Here is an 18,377-nt window from a genome sequence, read left to right on the forward strand (position 1 = left end):
ACATCACACAGGCGTGATTCACTTCATGTAGTTATAAAAAATAAACACCCTTTTACACGCAAGACTACAATTTATAACCTTGAGGTGTGAATAGCACCAAATGTCTGGATATCACTGCACAGATACGTCTTCAAAAAAAAAATCACCCTGCAATAGTATTTATTAATTATTTATTGTAGTAAATCATCAATGTACGCCTTTAGTGCAGAAATATAAATACTATCATCAAGTTCATTAAGCTACAGCAACATGGTGGGAGGATAAAAGAACAGCCTGAAGGAAGCACATGATGTCATCATGCAGTTTGTAGAGATTGAGATTCTGTGTGTGTGTGTGTGTGTAGTGGATGTGCTGCGCTCATCAGTAGAGCAGATAGTCCAGTCAAAGCCTCTCCCCTCCCCCCAATCTGTCACACTCAGACACACATACACACACACACACACACACACACACACACACACACACACACACACACACACACACACACACACACACACACACACACACACACACACACACACACACACACACCATCCCCCCTCACAAATATGGAGTCAGCAGCTTCCTCCTAACAATGACTGATGCATCACTGCTGCGAGGCTGTCTGTTCGCCACAGCAGCACTGCAAGGTGCTTCACACCAGAGGCATGCTGGGAGGCTGCAGGCTGTGGAGAACACACCAACATGCACAAACCTCCAAATATTACTACATCTTAAATTAATACACAGCCCCGGGGCCCATAAGTACTGGACGGAAGTATTTGAAACAGCTGATAGAAATATCAATGGCTATTTTACAGCACGTGAGCATGAATTACAGGAACACATGAATGTTCACCTTCAGAAGAGACTCACAGACTTCTAATGAGACACTTCAGGTCATGGAGGAGCAGAAAGATGAACGCATGATGAAACTGAGCAGGATGGTACAAACTACAGGGAAAATAAAGGAGTAGAAAACAAATGGATATATTAAAATATAACGATAAAAGTTCATTAAATGTATTTAGAATGAAACACGTCTCCCAACTGCTTTCTAAAAGGAAACTTTGCTGGTACAGTACAGCATTTATAAAATAAAAAATAAAAAGGTGCGTAACCACAGATATGCTGCGTTCAGATGTGTTCGTATTCACCATGTAGAGAAGAGTCCGTATGAACGGCACCCTCTGGTGGTGTTCACCACGTCACGACTCTTAAATGTTCTGTCAGCCTCCAGTTCACCAGTTGTGACATATTTGCTGACGTTTACAGAAAGGTCAGAGGTCGTGGAAGTTCATGTTTGGTTGGATGTTAAGCTAATATATTTACATATATATCAGAATGGGCGGCACGGTGGTGCAGTGGTTAGCACTGTCATCTCACAGCAAAAAAGGTTCCGGGTTCAAATCCGGTCCTGGGCCTTTCTGTGCGGAGTTTGCATGTTCTCCCTGTGCTTGCGTGGGTTCTCTCCGGGTTCTCCGGCTTCCTCCCATCATCCAAAAACATGCACCTCAGGTCAGGTTACCTGGCGCCGCGCTAGTGGCAGCCTGCTGCAGCAGCTCCCCCCTGAGAGCCCCCCTGCTGTAGTGAAGAAATTTCCCCTCGGGGATTAATAAAGTGTATAAAATAAAAATAAAAAATCAAATATATTGTAATTTTAGTCACGTAGAGTTTGTCTTCATATCTTAGATAATATTCTACGTCTGAGGAAAATGTTGATCTTCCTGACTGCCTCATCTCTTCCCTCGGTGTCTTTGTGTTTTCTGTTAGCCTCAGTGGCTTCTAGACGCCGTCCACGTTGCTGTTGCCTAGCAACAGTGCTTTTATGACTTAACCACTTGAACACCGAGCATAAACGAGCACAAGATCCATTTGAACGCAGTGTTAGTCTGTTAGTCTGGGGGGGCCCAAACAATCAGTACCTGGTGGATACCTGGGGGGGGGGTAACCATCAGTACCTGGTGGGTACCTGGGGAGGGGGGACCCTAACCATCAGTAAACAACGGGTTCATTAAAACCACAGTGTGCTGCTCTTTCATAAGAACAACTTTAGATCCAGTGAATCTCTTAAAGTGCATCTGTGGTTTGATTTCCCTCCCCAGTGATGAGTTGGTTCCACAGAACGAAGCAGGATGAAGCTGCAGGTTCTGAGAACAGTAAAACGGCGTGAACCTGCCGCTGATCTCCAAACAGCAGACGAGCGTCTCCTTGCGCCGTCTGTGTGCTCAGTGACAACAGCAGGTTGAGGAGTTTACCTAATTACGTGGCTTTAAGTCTAAATGGAAGGCTTCCCTCTGTGGTCCCGCGGCACACGGCCATAACGGGGATAAGCCGCCACGCTCTTACAAACCGTTGGGCTTTACAGGCGCTCGACCCGAGGACGGCGGCCGCTGGCGCAGAAAGCGAGGCCGTGGGGCCTCGTTCCCACCAGAGGACGGCGACTCGGCACGCTGCTGTTGAACTGAAGTGTGTTCGGAGCCGCTATCAAACCTGATACACTGATCAGAGAAGCAGCTCACAGTTCACCATCCAACCTGGAAGGAAACTTTGCTCACATTTCCGATCTTCTTCATTGAAATATGATGTTTACTTTACTTGAACCTTTAACTAGCTACTCCTGAAGCTCTCCTGCACTTTGAACATATACATATCGCTTTATTTCATATTTGAACTCTATTTGGGTTAAATTTTATGAATTTTATTTACTCTTATGCATCTGATTTCTTTTCTATATTTTTTTGTTTCTTTATAAGTAAATTATTATTATATTATTGTTATGATACATTTTAATCCCTGGTTTTTTTTTCAGATTTAGATCTTTTTATTTAAGGTGCTCGTGTTTAAACTCGATTTATCTCTGGTAACATCTCTGGTGTTTTCGTGGTTTTCTTATTTACAAAAAAAAAGTCTACATTATTCAGATATGAATATTAAAGCTTTTGGAACCGACACCAAACCTCAAACCATCAGGGCCTGATTTACTAAAATGTCAAATATAAGCCACTAAATTGTGTGTTTATTTCAGAAGTTTGCACATTTATTTTGCACCTGTTTTGCGGGTTGATGGTGTCACTGATATCGGGGGCAAATCACTCTATTTAAATGAGGTGTAAAAGTGATTCCAGCAACGAAAATTTACCTTTAAGTAGAAACGACCAATATTACACACGCCTTCGGGCAAAATGCGCAAAACGGAGCACGCGCATTGAACGGCACATGAAAGACGCAGTCCTCCGTTAGTCATTAGTAGATCAGCTGGGACACTTTTTGGACCGTGGTATGAAATTCGATTTTACACATGCAAGCCTTTAATAAACTAAATCCTTGCCCCAGAAAACACCTGCAGCCGAAGCAGCATTTCAGATCGCTGCAGCCAAAACACGTGACTGAGTGAAGACACGGTAACTAAAGGTTTTGTCAAACACAGAGCAGTGGATGGCTGGCTGCAACGTCCAACCGGTACGGCGCCCTCGGAGCCGACCGGTGGTCCCGCAGGTTGCTATGACGACACGGAAGCGGCCTCCATCCTCCGAGGTCCAGTTCTTATTTAGCACTGTCTAGAACGTTCGGTGCTGACCCGATAGAAAGATCCCCCCGGGTACCTCAGCGTGTTTGTTTATGGAAGGTCGGAGCTGTCGGTTTGTCTCACCACACTCCAAGTGCTCCGAACAATGGCTGTGCTGATGGTAATGCTGGCAATTTCCCTGTTTTTTTGCAGGTCACTGCCAGGGGATTCGCCCCATTGTTGCAGTTTGCCTACACTGCTAAGCTGTTACTCAGCAGAGAAAACATCCAGGAGGTCATCCGCTGTGCCGAATTCCTGCGCATGCACAACCTGGAGGACTCGTGCTTTCGCTTCCTGGAGGCTCAGCTGCGCAGCGAGGAGGACGGCCTGCTGCTCTGCCATAAGGTGGCGGCAGAGGCCAACAACTCTGAGGATGAGAGCATGCAGTCGGAGGCGGAGAGGCCCTCCTCCCCGAGGACGCGGCACTGCACCGACGCCATCACCTCCTTCCGACACCCCGACGACGACCGGCTAGCGATAGCGATGCCCAGCAACTTCATGGACGGCCGGCTGGACTTCGATCGGCACGGCGCGTCGGACCTGCCGCGATGCCCCAAGTACAGGAAATACCAGTGGGCCTGCAACAAGCACAATAATGACACCTCCTCACACACCAGTACCTCAGGTTTTCCAAGCACATTAAAGGAGAGCGGCGTCAGCGGGGCCGGGCCAGGTCAGGACAGCCTGCCTCTGGCCCAGATCAAAGTGGAACCGCAGGCGGAGGAAGAGGCCATCTCATTGTGCCTGTCGGGGGACGAGCAGGAGGTCGGGGACAAGGACAGTGTGACGGCCATGGACATGGACAACCCCGTATCTGTGGAAAGAACCAAGAGAACCAAATCCCCCTCCTGCCTCCGAGCCTTCTTCAAGAAAGCGGCGGACCTGCCCAGTCTGCCCAACACGTCCCAGCAGCTATTCACCAACAGACTCGTGTGCCCCCAGGACAAAGGAACCTCTCAGGGAGATCATAAAAAAGACTTCAAGCCTTTCACTGGGGAGCTGGGTCTGTCCGTTCCCTCCCCCGGAGACGTGGACGGCTTCCCTTCAGGGTTGTCCCTCAAATCCGCTTCCTGCGATGGTGTTTGCAAACAGGAAGCTGAGCTGGACCGCCGCAGTGTCATATTTTCCTCAGGGGCCTGCAACCGTCTGGGAACGCCGGCGCATTCCTACCCCGGGGGCAACTCTCTGGAGATGGAGCTCTCTGAGCACATGACAAAGGGCCTGTGGGCCGGAGCCAGCCAATCCCTGCCCACCTCCCAGACCTACTCCCCCAGCGCCGCGTCCTCCGAGCCCCCGGCCCTGTGCCGCCCACGGCCCAACACCAGCTGCCCAGTGCCAATTAAAGTATGCCCGCGCTCGCCGCCCTGCGAGACGCGCACCAGGACGTCCAGCTCCTGCTCCTCGTACTCGTACGAGGAGGACGGCAGCGCCGGCTCCCCCGGCAGCCTGCCCCAGTTCGATTTCTCCTCCTCGCCGTGCTCCAACGTGGCGCGTTGCCTCAACGTGGACCAGCAGGAGCCCAGCGCGGGGGGGGACGCCCTCTTCGGCCAGGTGCGGCCCAAGATCAAGTGCGAGCAGTCGTACGGCATCAACTCCAGCGACGAGTCGGGCTCCTTCTCCGAGGGAGACAGCGTGCAGGAGCGGGGGCCAGAGGTGAGTCCCGCACACGTAGCACACATGTAACACGGCGTGTACATATCACACTCAACCCCTCCGCCGCTAATTATATCCCAGCGTCCCCTCCTCAGGTCGCCATCAGCAGTCATTAAATCACCATGTAAGTGAGGCGGGAGTGTTCAGGACCAGATTTACAGCAGCTCCAAAGGGCAGCGCGGTGCTCTGATATTATTAATCTGCTTTATGCACGGCTGGAGGTGTGTTTAATGAGTCTGAACCGGAGAGGCCGGACGCACCGGGGCGCTCGCCACGCTGCCGTCTGTGCTGGTGTTTTAAAGCTGTGATTTCGTGTATGTGAGAAGCGTTGCAGGTGATTAAAGGGTGGAAATGAACACCGGAGGGATTGCTTCAGACACCCTTACCTCATTTCATCCCAGCAAAATTTACACACGGATATGCTAATTATCAGGCGTAGCCCCGCCCACGTGTGTCAGGAAGAGATTACAATGGATACTGTGAGAGCAGCAGCGTGTTGCGGCCGTAAAGTGTCGGCGGCTGCAGTGAGTCGGAGGTGAGTGGGCGAGAGGTTAAGCTCCATATCGCAGCTCCACAGTGCTGACAGGGATGTATAGCCAATCCTCTTATCATCCTCCCATAATCCACCTGGGCAGACGTCTTCCAAGCTGCAGACCAGACGACTGTTGTTGTTTACCGGGTAAAGATCAGTGAGGGACGCTTCCACTCTGAGACCGAGTCTAATAATAATGATAATAAATAATAGAATGAGCAGATCTCCCGCCGAGGGAGAGACAATAAACTCAGCAGGAATAACTGCTGCTGTTTACCCTCTCTAATGCGTTACATTTAAACCTGCGGATCTTCTGCTGAGACCCAGCTCGTGACGGGGAGCTCTTGTTTGTGTCCCCGGCTGGGATGTGAAGTATTTTCACATTATTTCTTGGTGGTGTTTCCAGCCGGCGACGTCACTCGTTGGCTGCAGAGCGTCACCTTGTGACCCGGCAGCCTCTGATGTGACGCTCAGAGGTTTGCTGGAGGTGTGGGCAGAATTATTTCTGGTGGTGGAGATCTGAGCAGAGAGAGAGAGAGAGGGAGGGAGAGGGAGAGAGAGAGAGAGGGAGAAAGTGGTGCGTTGCCATGGTGATCAGATTCACAGAGCTACATGACAGGATTGTGCTTTGCCCTGCTGCAGGATTTGCAGGCCAAGCGGCGGTGTGTGATTATCACCTGCGCAGCGTGCAGACGGCCGTTGCCGGCAGATTTACGGCCTTTTTATCGTCCCGCGGTACATTATGTGGAGATTTGACTTACGGCACAGAGCTCTCAGCAGCCTGAAAGATGACCCGGAGACGTTTCCCTTTGTCGTCTCTCCGTGCGGGAACGACTCCATCACTCCTCCCGGGATCTCTGCTGACTCGCAGAAAGCTCTCCGTCATCTGCTGATGAGACTCTTCATGAATGGGTGTTTCCACGTCTGCTTGTTTTGCGTAGTTTACATCTGAGAGACACAGTTCACTTCCACGCAGTGAAGAAAGGCCTCCTCAAGCTCTTCTGCGTTCGGCCCGCTCTGGGTTTTCACCGCTAACAGCAGCGTGGGTATAAATAGCTGCAGCTCAGCACACAATGAGTCCCCGTGAGGAAGGAAGTTGTAAAGTGCAGCCGTCTGACCGAGGGCCGGTCGCTTCAGGTCTCTGTGGTCTGTTGTTCAGATCTGCGGAGAAACCTGAGAGCAGCTTCACAAAGAAACAGAGAGAGCAGCAACTTATAAAGAGAGGTGATGCATTCGTGTCATACGAATAAGTTCAGCAACGTTTTATTCACAGGTATCATCAGAATATCAGTTCCTTTTTCTTTGTAGAGTCCAAAATCCTCTTCAATCTTGATGCGTCCCAAAAAAAAGCTTGAAAACACACTGAAAGTCCGGATCCCTTTTTTTTTCTCTCCGTGTGCAGCTCTAGTTTTGTTTTTTGGTCACATTTTATTGATCAGTTTAGTAAAACTGTTTCTAACTAAAATCTCAAACCTTCCATAGCTGCACTTGCTAACATTGCTAACAGTGATATTGCAAACCTGCAAATCTTTATCGTCCCTCATTCACTGACGTTGAGGACACGCTGTGATGTCTTCAGTGATGCCAAAGGCTGACTGGCTTCACTTCACGCAGTCCTCACTCATCACCATTTGGAACGACGGTAGCCTCGTCTGATTGGTTAAAAATGATTGTTTTACAAAGAATTCATATTTTTCTTCTTTCTCCTCTGAAAAGATTTGCATTTTTGGCGGCTTAAACAAACTCGAAAACTCAAGAAACTTGGCAGATGCATCAGTCGTGGTAAAACAAAAAAAAAGACGTCTTCTACCAGTTTCGGACATGGGCGTGGCCAAACGGCTCACTAGCGCCCCTTAAAGTCCGTCCCCTGCGACTACTTTCATTTACATGCACAAAATTTGGCTCTCTCGTGTATCATAAGTAGATCTACAAAAAAAAGTCTCTCGGCACCAGGACCTCAACGCAACAGGAAGGGAAATTTAGTGGAACATTTGCATGCGCTGTAAATCCCCCCCGATAACATTTAGAGAGGCTGTTTCACTCACTTGTAAAACACTCAGTGAGAAATACAGAAGAGAGGCGGCAGAAACAGCGCAGAGGAATCATAAAACGGATTTATTAAAATGGGAGCTACAGGGTGGAGATAACGGGAGGCCTGGCTTCACTCGGCCTCGGAGCTCCGGCTGTAGCGGAGGCGTCGAGCTCATCGTGGAGCAGTCTGACCTCAGCCCAGCAAATATTGATCTGAGAGTGAGAGGAAGGAGGAAACTGTCCTGATACATCAGCACTTTTCTGTTTTAATCAGGCAGCACAGAGGACACAGGGTGAGTCAGGAGGTGCACAGACCTGAATATCTCTGCTCTCCTCTGAATCTGATTCATCATGCGTAATGTCAGCTGTGGAGATGTTTACTTCTTCTGTTATATGCACAGTAGTAATATTAGTAGATGCAGGAGAATCCCCGGTGGTGCCTTTGTCATCCTGAGGCACTGTGGGTGATTTATAGAAGTAACACGACTGCATCTGTCAGCTGGAGGTGAAGTGCAGTTAAATGTTGTGATGGAACACAGACACATGATGATCAGTGCTTTTGAATGGAAATCTTGTTGCACACTGTGATATGTAGATAAAGACTTACTCATGTTGAACATTAGAGGATGTTTGACCATTATTTCACTCTCAGTCTATAGTTAACTAGTCTAATGCTTATTAAAAATTTACTCCTGGAAACCACAGACTGGTTATAAAACAACAGTCTGTGTATAAAAGTGTTCGTAGCTTCCAGGTCTGAAAAATAGTTCCGATGCAGAAGTGCCTTCAGCTGCAATACCAGCGAGTGCCACTAGAGGCCGGCTCCAAAAAACCTCCAGCTCCATAGACTCCCATTCAAATTCTCTCATCAAATCCAAAGTGAATAAAATGTGTCCATCAGCCATCTCGGTGTTGTTAGCTAAAGTCACTCCTTATTAGTTTTCTGGAGGTCCATCTGAAAATAATCCCTCATTCATTAGAAAAGAAGATTCAAAAAGACCTGTTTTGGGGGCGTGTCTGTTTGATTGACAGGCCTGTGGTGCAGTCAGGTTACAGCTATCGGTGGGCGGGACGTAGTATCGTCAGGTTTTCAATCAGATCAGTCAGATCCACCGCTGGCTCCTCCCCCAGCTCGTCCAAATATGGTCACTTCCTGCTCCAAACCGCTCCGAACTAGCAAGATGGTGATGGACAGAATCTGAACTGGAGGCTTCATAACGTTCACAAACCAACGATGACATCACTGATGGATAATGACATCGCTGATGGTTGATGACATCACTGATGGTTGATGACATCACTGATGGTTGATGGTAACAGGAAGTCAGATATTTTGCTGATGCAGATGGAGAAAGAGGAGATGCTGTTTAACCTGCATTTTATCTTAAAATTCATATTTATCCAGTGCAGCCTGATGCTCGCACAAACACATAGTAAGAAGGTGAAGAGACTCAGTGCCTCTTCATTACCCCCCAAAACACCCCTGGAGGACATCCTGCATCGCTCCGTAGAGTAGAGGACAAATAGACACCCAGCAACGGCTGTTTTCCACTAGTATGAACTGATCAGGTGGTCTCGGATGTCCCAGGATTCAGTTACAGTATGAGGGCCCCCCGGGGCCGGCTGGGGCACAGGCACCCCTCTGTCCCTCTGCTGCGTCCTGCAGCCGTCCTGGACGCCCCGAGACATTCAGCATCCAGAGACTCCACAGTGGAAACCTGTGAAATTCCTGCTGTGTTGGTTTTGGCCACACGGCTGCAGCAGGGCAGCAGAGCTGTGGTGTTTTTACACTCCGGTTCCCAGAAATATCCTGGCAACCAAACACTGTCCACGATTATGAAGTTAGTTTTGTTCATGTTGAAGACACACTTGCCTTAACGAACTACTCGTTTCGTCTGGTGGTCCTTCTCAACAAACTGCAGTGATGCTGCCGCTAAAGGAAAAAACACTGAATGCTGTTTATGATTCCAGTGCAGCGTTTCATTATTCAAATTCAGCAAGACAACAAAATGAGACTTCAACCTGCAGAGAGAAAGCAGTTACTTCATTCAAATCTGACGCTGCTTCAACATCCAACTTACACTCGAGAGACAGAGTTGATTATAAATAATAATAAACTGCACGTCACAGGATAAGATCTCATTTTTAGTTCAGGATTAGATCAGCAGGGGATATCAGGGATTTTTAAAAACTCAGGAAATTCTATCATTTTTTTGGACCGAGTCCTGGAATATCAGGAAATTTAGTTTCCATTTTTGTTTCCATTTATCAAAATGTAATATTCTCCATTTATAACGTTAGTTAGCTGGTTATTGTCAGTGTGTGTGTTTGATAACATTAGCGCTCACTGACAAGAATTAAACATTTAGCTTCTTATTAGGCTGAGAGTTAATTACCGTTATTGTTAGATCAATTATTTGACTCTGTAACCAGTATTTAGACATTTATTTAATTTATTTTAATATCAGAGGAACATGTGTTGGCCTGTTTTTAACAGAAATGTTTCTTGTCCGCTCAGCAGAACAGCAGCATGTTTTTATGTTCATTATTAGTCGTGGAGTTTCAGATTTTTAGTCAGTGACCGTCAGAGAATTAGACATTTGACTGAGAGTGTGAACTCTGGATGAATGACAAGTATAAACCCCCCTCAGTCCAGGTCACCATGGAGACGTCCCCCCGACCACCGCTTGCCTCAGGTCTCCACCTGCTGACACTAACTGAAGAAATCACATCAGATCAACATGCAGCAGTAATTCCAGGAAATAGTTTCATTTTTCTGTCTTTGAAATGGTAAGAAGTGAAGATCACTTCATGTCTTTGTGTTAAATCCGAGCATCGGTGAGCATAAAGACCGGAGGAAGGTGGAAATGATCTCACACCGATCCGCTGAATCCGTCCCACATTCAGCCGAAAACACTGAAGAACACGTTTTCCTCCAACAAAGACATTTATAATGAGAATTCATTTCTTAACAAACAGCCGAGTGTCTGTCTGCTCGATACTTCTGAGCAGCGCCTGCAGCTTCGGTAACTCCCCCTCAAACTGAACATCTTACACGTTAAACCAGGAAGATCCAGCCAGTTAGTTTGTACGTTTTAGAGGCTTTTGTTACTTTAAACTCAGGTGGTTCGGCTGTTTTACTCTACGAACCTTCATAATGACACGAAAACACAAAAACAGGCTTCTTTTAAATGAAAAATTACAATTTGGGTCGGATCGTTGTACGTTTCTTTGTATTTGTCTTCTGTGTTTTGGGATTTGATTGTATTTTATTTCGCTCATTCTTCCTCCTCCTCTTTAAAAAGAAGTTGTGGAAAATACAATCCAATTGTCATCTTGCTGTTTTTGTCTTTTGCGTTTCTGCGTCTCCGTCTCATAGGACCGGTCATAGAAGAGGGACAAATACACGATTTTATACCCAGTTTATTCAAAAACCATCATCATCATCATCACCACCACCACCACCCCCCCTTGACTGAATTTACCACTTGTCCTACATAAGTGATATTTTGAGCCTGAACACTCGAGCATGAATAATGTTTCAGGGTGTCAGGGTGGAGGCCCGGCAGATAGAGCTGAGAACAGATGAGCCCTACTTTTCAATCTGTACCCCATTTACAGCATAATGACCCTGAGAAGGAGAGCGAATGAGGAGGAGGAGGAGGAGGAGGATTGAAGAATAAATGTAGATCTGGAACAGTTGGCTGTGAATTTATGACCACGGTGAAGCGTCCTCTGTCATCCCGGCTGCTGCTGAACTGGTTCTGGTGGTGGCGTTAAATATAGCCATCCCCTGCTGACTGGTGGATGATGGGAAACATCACAAGGTCGAGGCTTCTCCTTCCCTCTTGTTTCTCCTGGCCTGGTTTGTCCACAGATCAGATCCTTCAGCGTGAGACGCACCGCGCCGCTCACCGCCCTCTGATCACAACAGAGCCGTCTCCTCCTCGGCTCTAATGGGAGCTGATGGTGTCGGGCCCTGGCAGAGCAGGGTGAGCCGAGTGTGGCCTTGAAAGCTCAGGTCATTATTTATTCATGCGTCTGCATGCAGATGTCGGCCGAGATGAGAAGCAGGGCTCCTGGCGGGGGGTTGCACTTCTAACAAGGAAAATCAAGACATCTTCCCTTCCCGGGACAGATTGACATCTAGATGTGCCCCTCAGTGATCGTTGTTTGGACTCCGTCACGAGTCAACACCTTGTTTTATCCCCCCCTGAGAGCGCCGTCTGCTGGAGAAACCGAGCTGCTGCAGTCATCGGAGCAGCGGAGGGTCTCTCGGGGGCGCCGAGCCCGGCTCCAGCACCGGCTCCAGTACCGGCTCCAGCACCGGCAGGTAGAGCCGGGTGGAGCCGAGTCGCTCCTCCTCTCCCCCCTTTGTTTGACTTTGTCTTCTGTGCTCCGCCGAGCCGCTGGGAGGGGAAGGCAGAGAGCTGCAGCTCCTCTCATCTCTGCCAAGCTCTCCGGCTGTCTTCCTCTGGCTCTTTGTTATCCTCCTCCACCCCCCCACCACCCACACCCCCCGCACCGCTCCCTGGTGCAGGCAGATACCGCTGGGCTGGATCTGCTGTGATGTGCTTATCAGAAGGTCTGCCATCACCTGGGGGGTGATGGAGGGGAGGGGGGGCAACTTCAGACCGAGAAGCAGGGAATGAACACAACACTGATGTGTTGTCATACAGGGGGGTGGAGGGGTAAATCACTGCTCTATTTATTTATTATTATTTATTCCACTGAAGCTTTTGTTGTGAGATGACTGCTTGAAGTGACCTGGACCTGATGTGGATCCGCACCCCCCCCCCCCACACACACACACACACACACACACCTCCCCCCACCCCTTCAATCTGTCACGCTGGCACACTTCCAGGTGTGCAGGGACAGATGGAGGTGGAGTCTTCTTTTGCATCACACCCACCCCCCACCGCTCCTTTGCTTCAGGATGTTTAAATGTGAGGTGGAGGAGCTAAAAGCTTCCACAGTCCTGGAGCAGCGCTCTTCTGCCATCTAGTGGTCGGATGTAAGAACTGTCCTGCTGCGGTATATTTAAACAACCTTTAAACTTGAATTTAAACTTTAATCCAATCTTTAATTACATGATCATAACATGTTCAACACATCAAAGCATGTTTATACAATTATTTCATGGATGTGTTCTTTCCTCTTGTTTTTATTTCTATAAAATATAAATATTAAATATTACTGCCATTATTATCATGAACACATCTGATTTATTAAAACTGATCGAAAGAGGCCGAGGCTCTTGAAATCTATTTAAACATGTAAAGTGTCCAAACTCAAAATAAATATTATTCCTACATGGAATACTAATCTTATAAATATTTATACTAACATTTCACTTCATAGGTCAAAGGTATATTAATTTATTTAGTATATAGCTTGTGTGTGTGTATTTATGCATTGGCTTTTATTTTTTTACATTTTCAAAAAAAAAAATCTTCTATTCTGTTTCTTGATTTTCTTCTTGTTTACTTATTTCTCCTCCCTCTATTCTTAAACTGCTGTGATGACAAAGTTTTCCCACTGCGGGATTAATAAAGTCTTATAATTATCATAATATATTATCATAATATCACGATAGGTAAAAGTTCTATTTCTTTATTCTGATTAGAAAAGAGGACAGTTTTTGGAAAAAAATTCTGAATTTGACTTTATCAATCGTATGTATTTTACTTCATTAGTTTTCTGCTTTCATGTTTACAGCATCCTTTACTGATCCTTTTGTTGTTTTTACATTGAGCTCATTAATGCATTTAATTTTAAATATGTAACCATGTTTTAATCGTTTTTAAATGTAATTAAAAATAATTAAACACTCAAAATCTATAATTCGACAATTAGGCAATAAAAAAGGCAGGTTTATTAATACAGCACCCTTCATACACAGCGGTCACCAAAAGTAACACAAATTTAACATTAAAAATGTAGAAATACAAAAAAGGAAATTTATATATATATATATAAAAGAAACAAGATTTAAAGCATGATTAAACAATCAATCTGTAATGGAAGAAAATTATCAATAAATTCTGGTTTGATTTGTGCAATAAGAGTTCAGTAGAATATACAATGATTTTAACTGAAATAACAGCCTGCTCAAATAAATATGTTTTCAGCCTTGAGTTAAAGATGTCTAGTGTCGGAAGTCTCTCCTCTTCAGGCTGACATCCGTCACTCATTATTATAGACTCGTAATAACACCTTGAAGTCTATTATATAACAAACCGGAAGCCTGTTCTGGATTTCAGAGCGGGAGTGATGTGTTCCCTTCTTTTACTCCTGGTGAGAACATCTTCTCCCTCTCAGACCTCCTGTGTTTGTGTCTCTCCTCCTCTCTCAGGTGAAGCTTCCTTTTCCTGTAGATCAAATCACAAATCTTCCACGGAACGACTTCCAAATGTTGGTGAAAATGCACAAACTGACCTCGGAGCAGCTCGAGTTCATCCACGACGTCAGGCGGCGGAGCAAGAACCGCATCGCGGCGCAGCGCTGCCGCAAGAGGAAGCTCGACTGCATCCTCAACCTGGAGTGTGAGATCAGGAAACTGGTGAGTGGACAGTTTCTGACAGCACACACAGATTAATCACACACTGGTACACACACCGTCACACACAGATTAAACACACACCAACACACACACACACCGCACACACAGATTAAACACACACTGGATAAAACAGTCCATTCTGTAAAACAATGACTTCAGTCTGAAAACAGGAAATGATGCTAAGGGTTTAATCACAGACTGGATAAAAAGAAAGTGTTCATAGCTTCCGGGTCTGAAAAATGGTTCCGATGCAGAAAGGTCTTAAGCTGCAATACCACCGAGTACCACTAGAGGTTGGCTCCAAAAAGCCTCCAGCTCCATAGACTCCCATTCAACTTCAAATACAAGGTGAATGAAATGTGGATTAATTGATGACTTAAAAAGGGTTAATTGATGTATTAACGAGGGTTAATTGAAGCCTCAATGAAGGTTAATTGAAGCATTAATGAGGGTTAATTGATATCGTAATGAGGGTTAATTGACATCTTAATGAGGGTTAATTGAAGCTTTAACGAGGGTTAATTGACATCTTAACAAGGGTTAATTGATGTCTTAACAAGGGTTAATTGATGTCTTAACGAGGGTTAATTGACGTCTTAACGAGGGTTAATTGAAGCCTTAACAAAGGTTAATTGACGTCTTAACAAGGGTTAATTGAAGCCTTAACAAAAGTTAATTGACATCTTAACGAGGGTTAATTGAAGCCTTAACAAAGGTGAATTGACATCTTAACGAGGGTTAATTGAAGCCTTAACGAGGGTTAATTGACATCTTAACAAGGGTTAAGTGATGCCTTAACGAGGGTTAATTGATGTCTTAACTAGGGTTAATTGACATCTTAACGAGGGTTAATTGAAGCCTTAACAAAGGTTAATTGACGTTTTAACGAGTGTTAATTGAAGCCTTAACAAAAGTTAATTGACATCTTAACGAGGGTTAATTGAAGCCTTAACGAGGGTTAATTGAAGCATTAATGAGGGTTAATTGATATCTTAACGAGGGTTAATTGACATCTTAATGAGGGTTAATTGAAGCCTTAACAAAGGTTAATTGACGTTTTAACGAGTGTTAATTGAAGCCTTAACAAAAGTTAATTGACATCTTAACGAGGGTTAATTGAAGCCTTAACGAGGGTTAATTGACATCTTAACAAGGGTTAATTGATGCCTTAACGAGGGTTAATTGAAGCCTTAACAAAGGTTAATTGACGTCTTAACGAGGGTTAATTGAAGCCTTAACAAAAGTTAATTGACATCTTAACGAGGGTTAATTGAAGCCTTAACAAAGGTTAATTGACATCTTAACGAGGGTTAATTGACGTCCCTGCAGGTGTGTGAGAAGGAGAAGCTGCTGACGGAGAGGAACCAGCTGAAGGCATGCATGGGCGAGCTGTGGGAGAACTTCTCCTGTCTGTCTCAGGAGGTGTGCCGGGACGTCCAGCTGAGCCCGGAGCAGGTCCAGTCACTGCACCACTACTGCCCCGTGCTGCGGCCCTCCAACTCCACTGCCAGCAACAACAGCGCACACGAGCCCAAGCACGTCCTCGGAGCCCCCCCCGCCGCCGCCGCCACCAGCATCGACCTCACCGCCCACTCCGGCTCGGCCACGCCAGAACCCAGCTTCCACGGGTCGCCCGGCCCCTCGGAGAGCGAGCCCGACTCGGCCGTCAGGAACGGGGCGGACGGAGACACGGACGGCCGGGACGCCAACGTGTACACCAAGTCGGGGAAGTCCAACCAGACGGTCACGGTGGATTTCTGCCAGGAAATGACTGACAAATGTACAACTGACGAGCAGCCGAGGACGGACTGCAGCATGTAGAGGAGGTTCCGGAGGTTTTTCTATTATTTAATTTCACTCTTCTGACGAACCCTCTCTCGGGGGTGTTGAGACAGTCAGCCTCTGCCAGTGTTCACTGAAAAACAAGCTTTGTTTGTATTTATGTCCGTCTCGTATTTATGTCTGTTTGTGTTTTTTTGTTGTTTTTTTTTTGAACGGTTGACACTAAAGTTGTCTTAACAGCAGCAATACTGTTCTCCAGGTATTCTCCTCTCACGCGACAGAGTGGGAACTTCTCACCAAACCCTCACCATGGTGCTAAACTCGCCCCGGCAGCAGCGTCCACAGCGAACACTCGTCTGGTGTCACGTCTCGACTCAAAGTGGAACCTCATCGGACCTAAACAGCAGCTCTCTTTGTACCGACAAGTACACCTTCACCTCTCTCCTTCCCGCTCTTGTCTCTCTCCGTCTCTTCTACCTCTCTCTTGCCTCTTCTTCGTTCTTCTCCCTCTTCTTCTTTCTTCTTCCTCTGTCTATATCTCTGTGGCCCTTTTTCGTCACGGCAATTCAAACTCAGGAAAAAACAAAAAAAATCTTCTGAATGTTTCAACCTAATTCAAGAAAAATGAGAAAAAAAAAAACAAACAAACAAAAAAACAAAAAAAACGTGAGGATGTTACGACGCAGTGAGACTTTAAAACAGAAAAAACTAAAAAAATGTCATATGCAAAAAAAAAAAAAAAATGTCTTCAAGCGTCTCGCATTTGTATTTGTGTACAGGAGAACTTTGTACAGGCTGTAACCCGAAAACATTCCTCCTTTGCCTTCCACAGCACTGAATCGAAAGGAAACAAGCAGGCGGTTAAAAGGCTATTTTTTATTTCCCACTCATCAGCAATACCATTGTATCTGGATATTGTGACGGTGACTTTTCAAGTGCTTGTTTGGCAGCAGTGTAAATATCGTACGGAGCATGACGACTGTAACCGTGGTTTTGTACAGGTAGAGGCGTAGGTCTTTCTTTCTCACCGGGGTTATATCAAGCACCTTTTTTTTTTTTTTTTGCTAAGGGAAAATTTTGCTTTGCTGTTTCCTGTCCTGCCTAATACTCCCTGTCACGGTGGGTGTTCTTATACTCAGGAAATCAGCTCCATTTACATGTAGACACACGCACGCACGCACACACACACACACACACACACACACACACACACACGCACGCGCACACGCACGCACGCGCACACACACGTACACTTTGAGCCCCTTTCATGTATAAAAGTTGGGACGTTCACGACGCGGTTCTGAACGCGTGGCTCAGGCCAGCTCCTTCGACTCCTTCTTAAATGTGAAAAAAAAACAAAAAACTTCTTCCTCGTGTTTTTATTTTAGGTTTTCTTTTTTTTTTTTTTTTTGGGGGGGGGGGGGGCGGGGGGCGGGAGGGGTAGGGGTGGGGGGATGTGATCCTATTTCTTATCAGTATTTAGCGATGCTATTTGTGTACACTCGCAGCCACGCTTTGGGTTTCTCCGACGTTGCCGTTCAAAATGTTTGGACGCGGCGGGAAATGAACTTTTTTTTAAAAAAAGTTTTTACAAATTGGATTACGTTTTGAAAAAAAAACAACAACAACCGAAACAACAGAAGAAGAGACTCGGTTCAGGCTCGTTGTTTCCCGCAGCACTTCGACGAGGGTCTTTGTTTCAGACCCCTTAAAAATTTGAGACTGGAGCACTTAAATTGGCACTTAAAGAGGGGGGAGAAAAAACAAAAAACAACAACAAGGTCTTATTGATATGATTGTAAGAGCAAAATCAAACAATCTGGAAACACAAAAAGGAAGCTAACGGTTTTACTGAGTGTTCACAACTTCTCCTTGTATTTCTGTAGGAATTGAATAAGCTAATTCAAAGTTCATTTGACGTGAAAGCAGTGTACGTGTTGTCCAAATAATTGAGTAACAATCATATAAGATAGTAACATGTTTGCCCGACTGTGCATTGGTTTGAACATCCCGCTTTGTGACGTGCATCGCATGCTGCCTTTAGCTGTCAGCCTAGTTAGTTGGTCGAGCTTCTGTTTTTTTTGGTTTTGGTTTTTTTTTCTGCCTTGTGAGTTCTTTCTGGAGCGGTCGGATTTTTAAAACGCCGTTTCTTAAAACGTCTGTGTTGTAAAGGAGCCGGGTTATGTCGACCCTCGCTGGAGGCGGGTCGCCGCGGCGACCTGCAACTCCGGTTCAAAAAGTTCAATTGAGTTCCAATGTAAAGTTTT

At 46.1% G+C, this 18,377-nt stretch overlaps 1 protein-coding gene across 4 annotated transcripts in view; it reads left to right on the forward strand.

The window, feature by feature from the left end:
* Positions 1-17,524, forward strand: part of bach2b (BTB and CNC homology 1, basic leucine zipper transcription factor 2b) — an 88,337-nt gene extending 70,813 nt beyond the window's left edge. For all 4 annotated transcript variants that reach the window (XM_069705835.1, XM_069705837.1, XM_069705834.1 and 1 more), the window contains exons 3-5: positions 3,701-5,200; positions 14,122-14,328; positions 15,658-17,524. In XM_069705835.1, the coding sequence (XP_069561936.1) occupies positions 3,701-5,200; positions 14,122-14,328; positions 15,658-16,149 (2,199 nt within the window). In that variant the 3' untranslated portion in view covers positions 16,150-17,524. The remainder of the gene's footprint in view (positions 1-3,700; positions 5,201-14,121; positions 14,329-15,657) is intronic.
* Positions 17,525-18,377: the final 853 nt, after the last annotated feature.

Source organism: Brachyistius frenatus, unplaced genomic scaffold (genome assembly GCF_029030835.1).
Source record: "Brachyistius frenatus isolate BFR_SWC_R1_liver_20210118 unplaced genomic scaffold, ASM2903083v1 Contig_59, whole genome shotgun sequence".
NCBI classification, from domain to species: domain Eukaryota; kingdom Metazoa; phylum Chordata; class Actinopteri; family Embiotocidae; genus Brachyistius; species Brachyistius frenatus.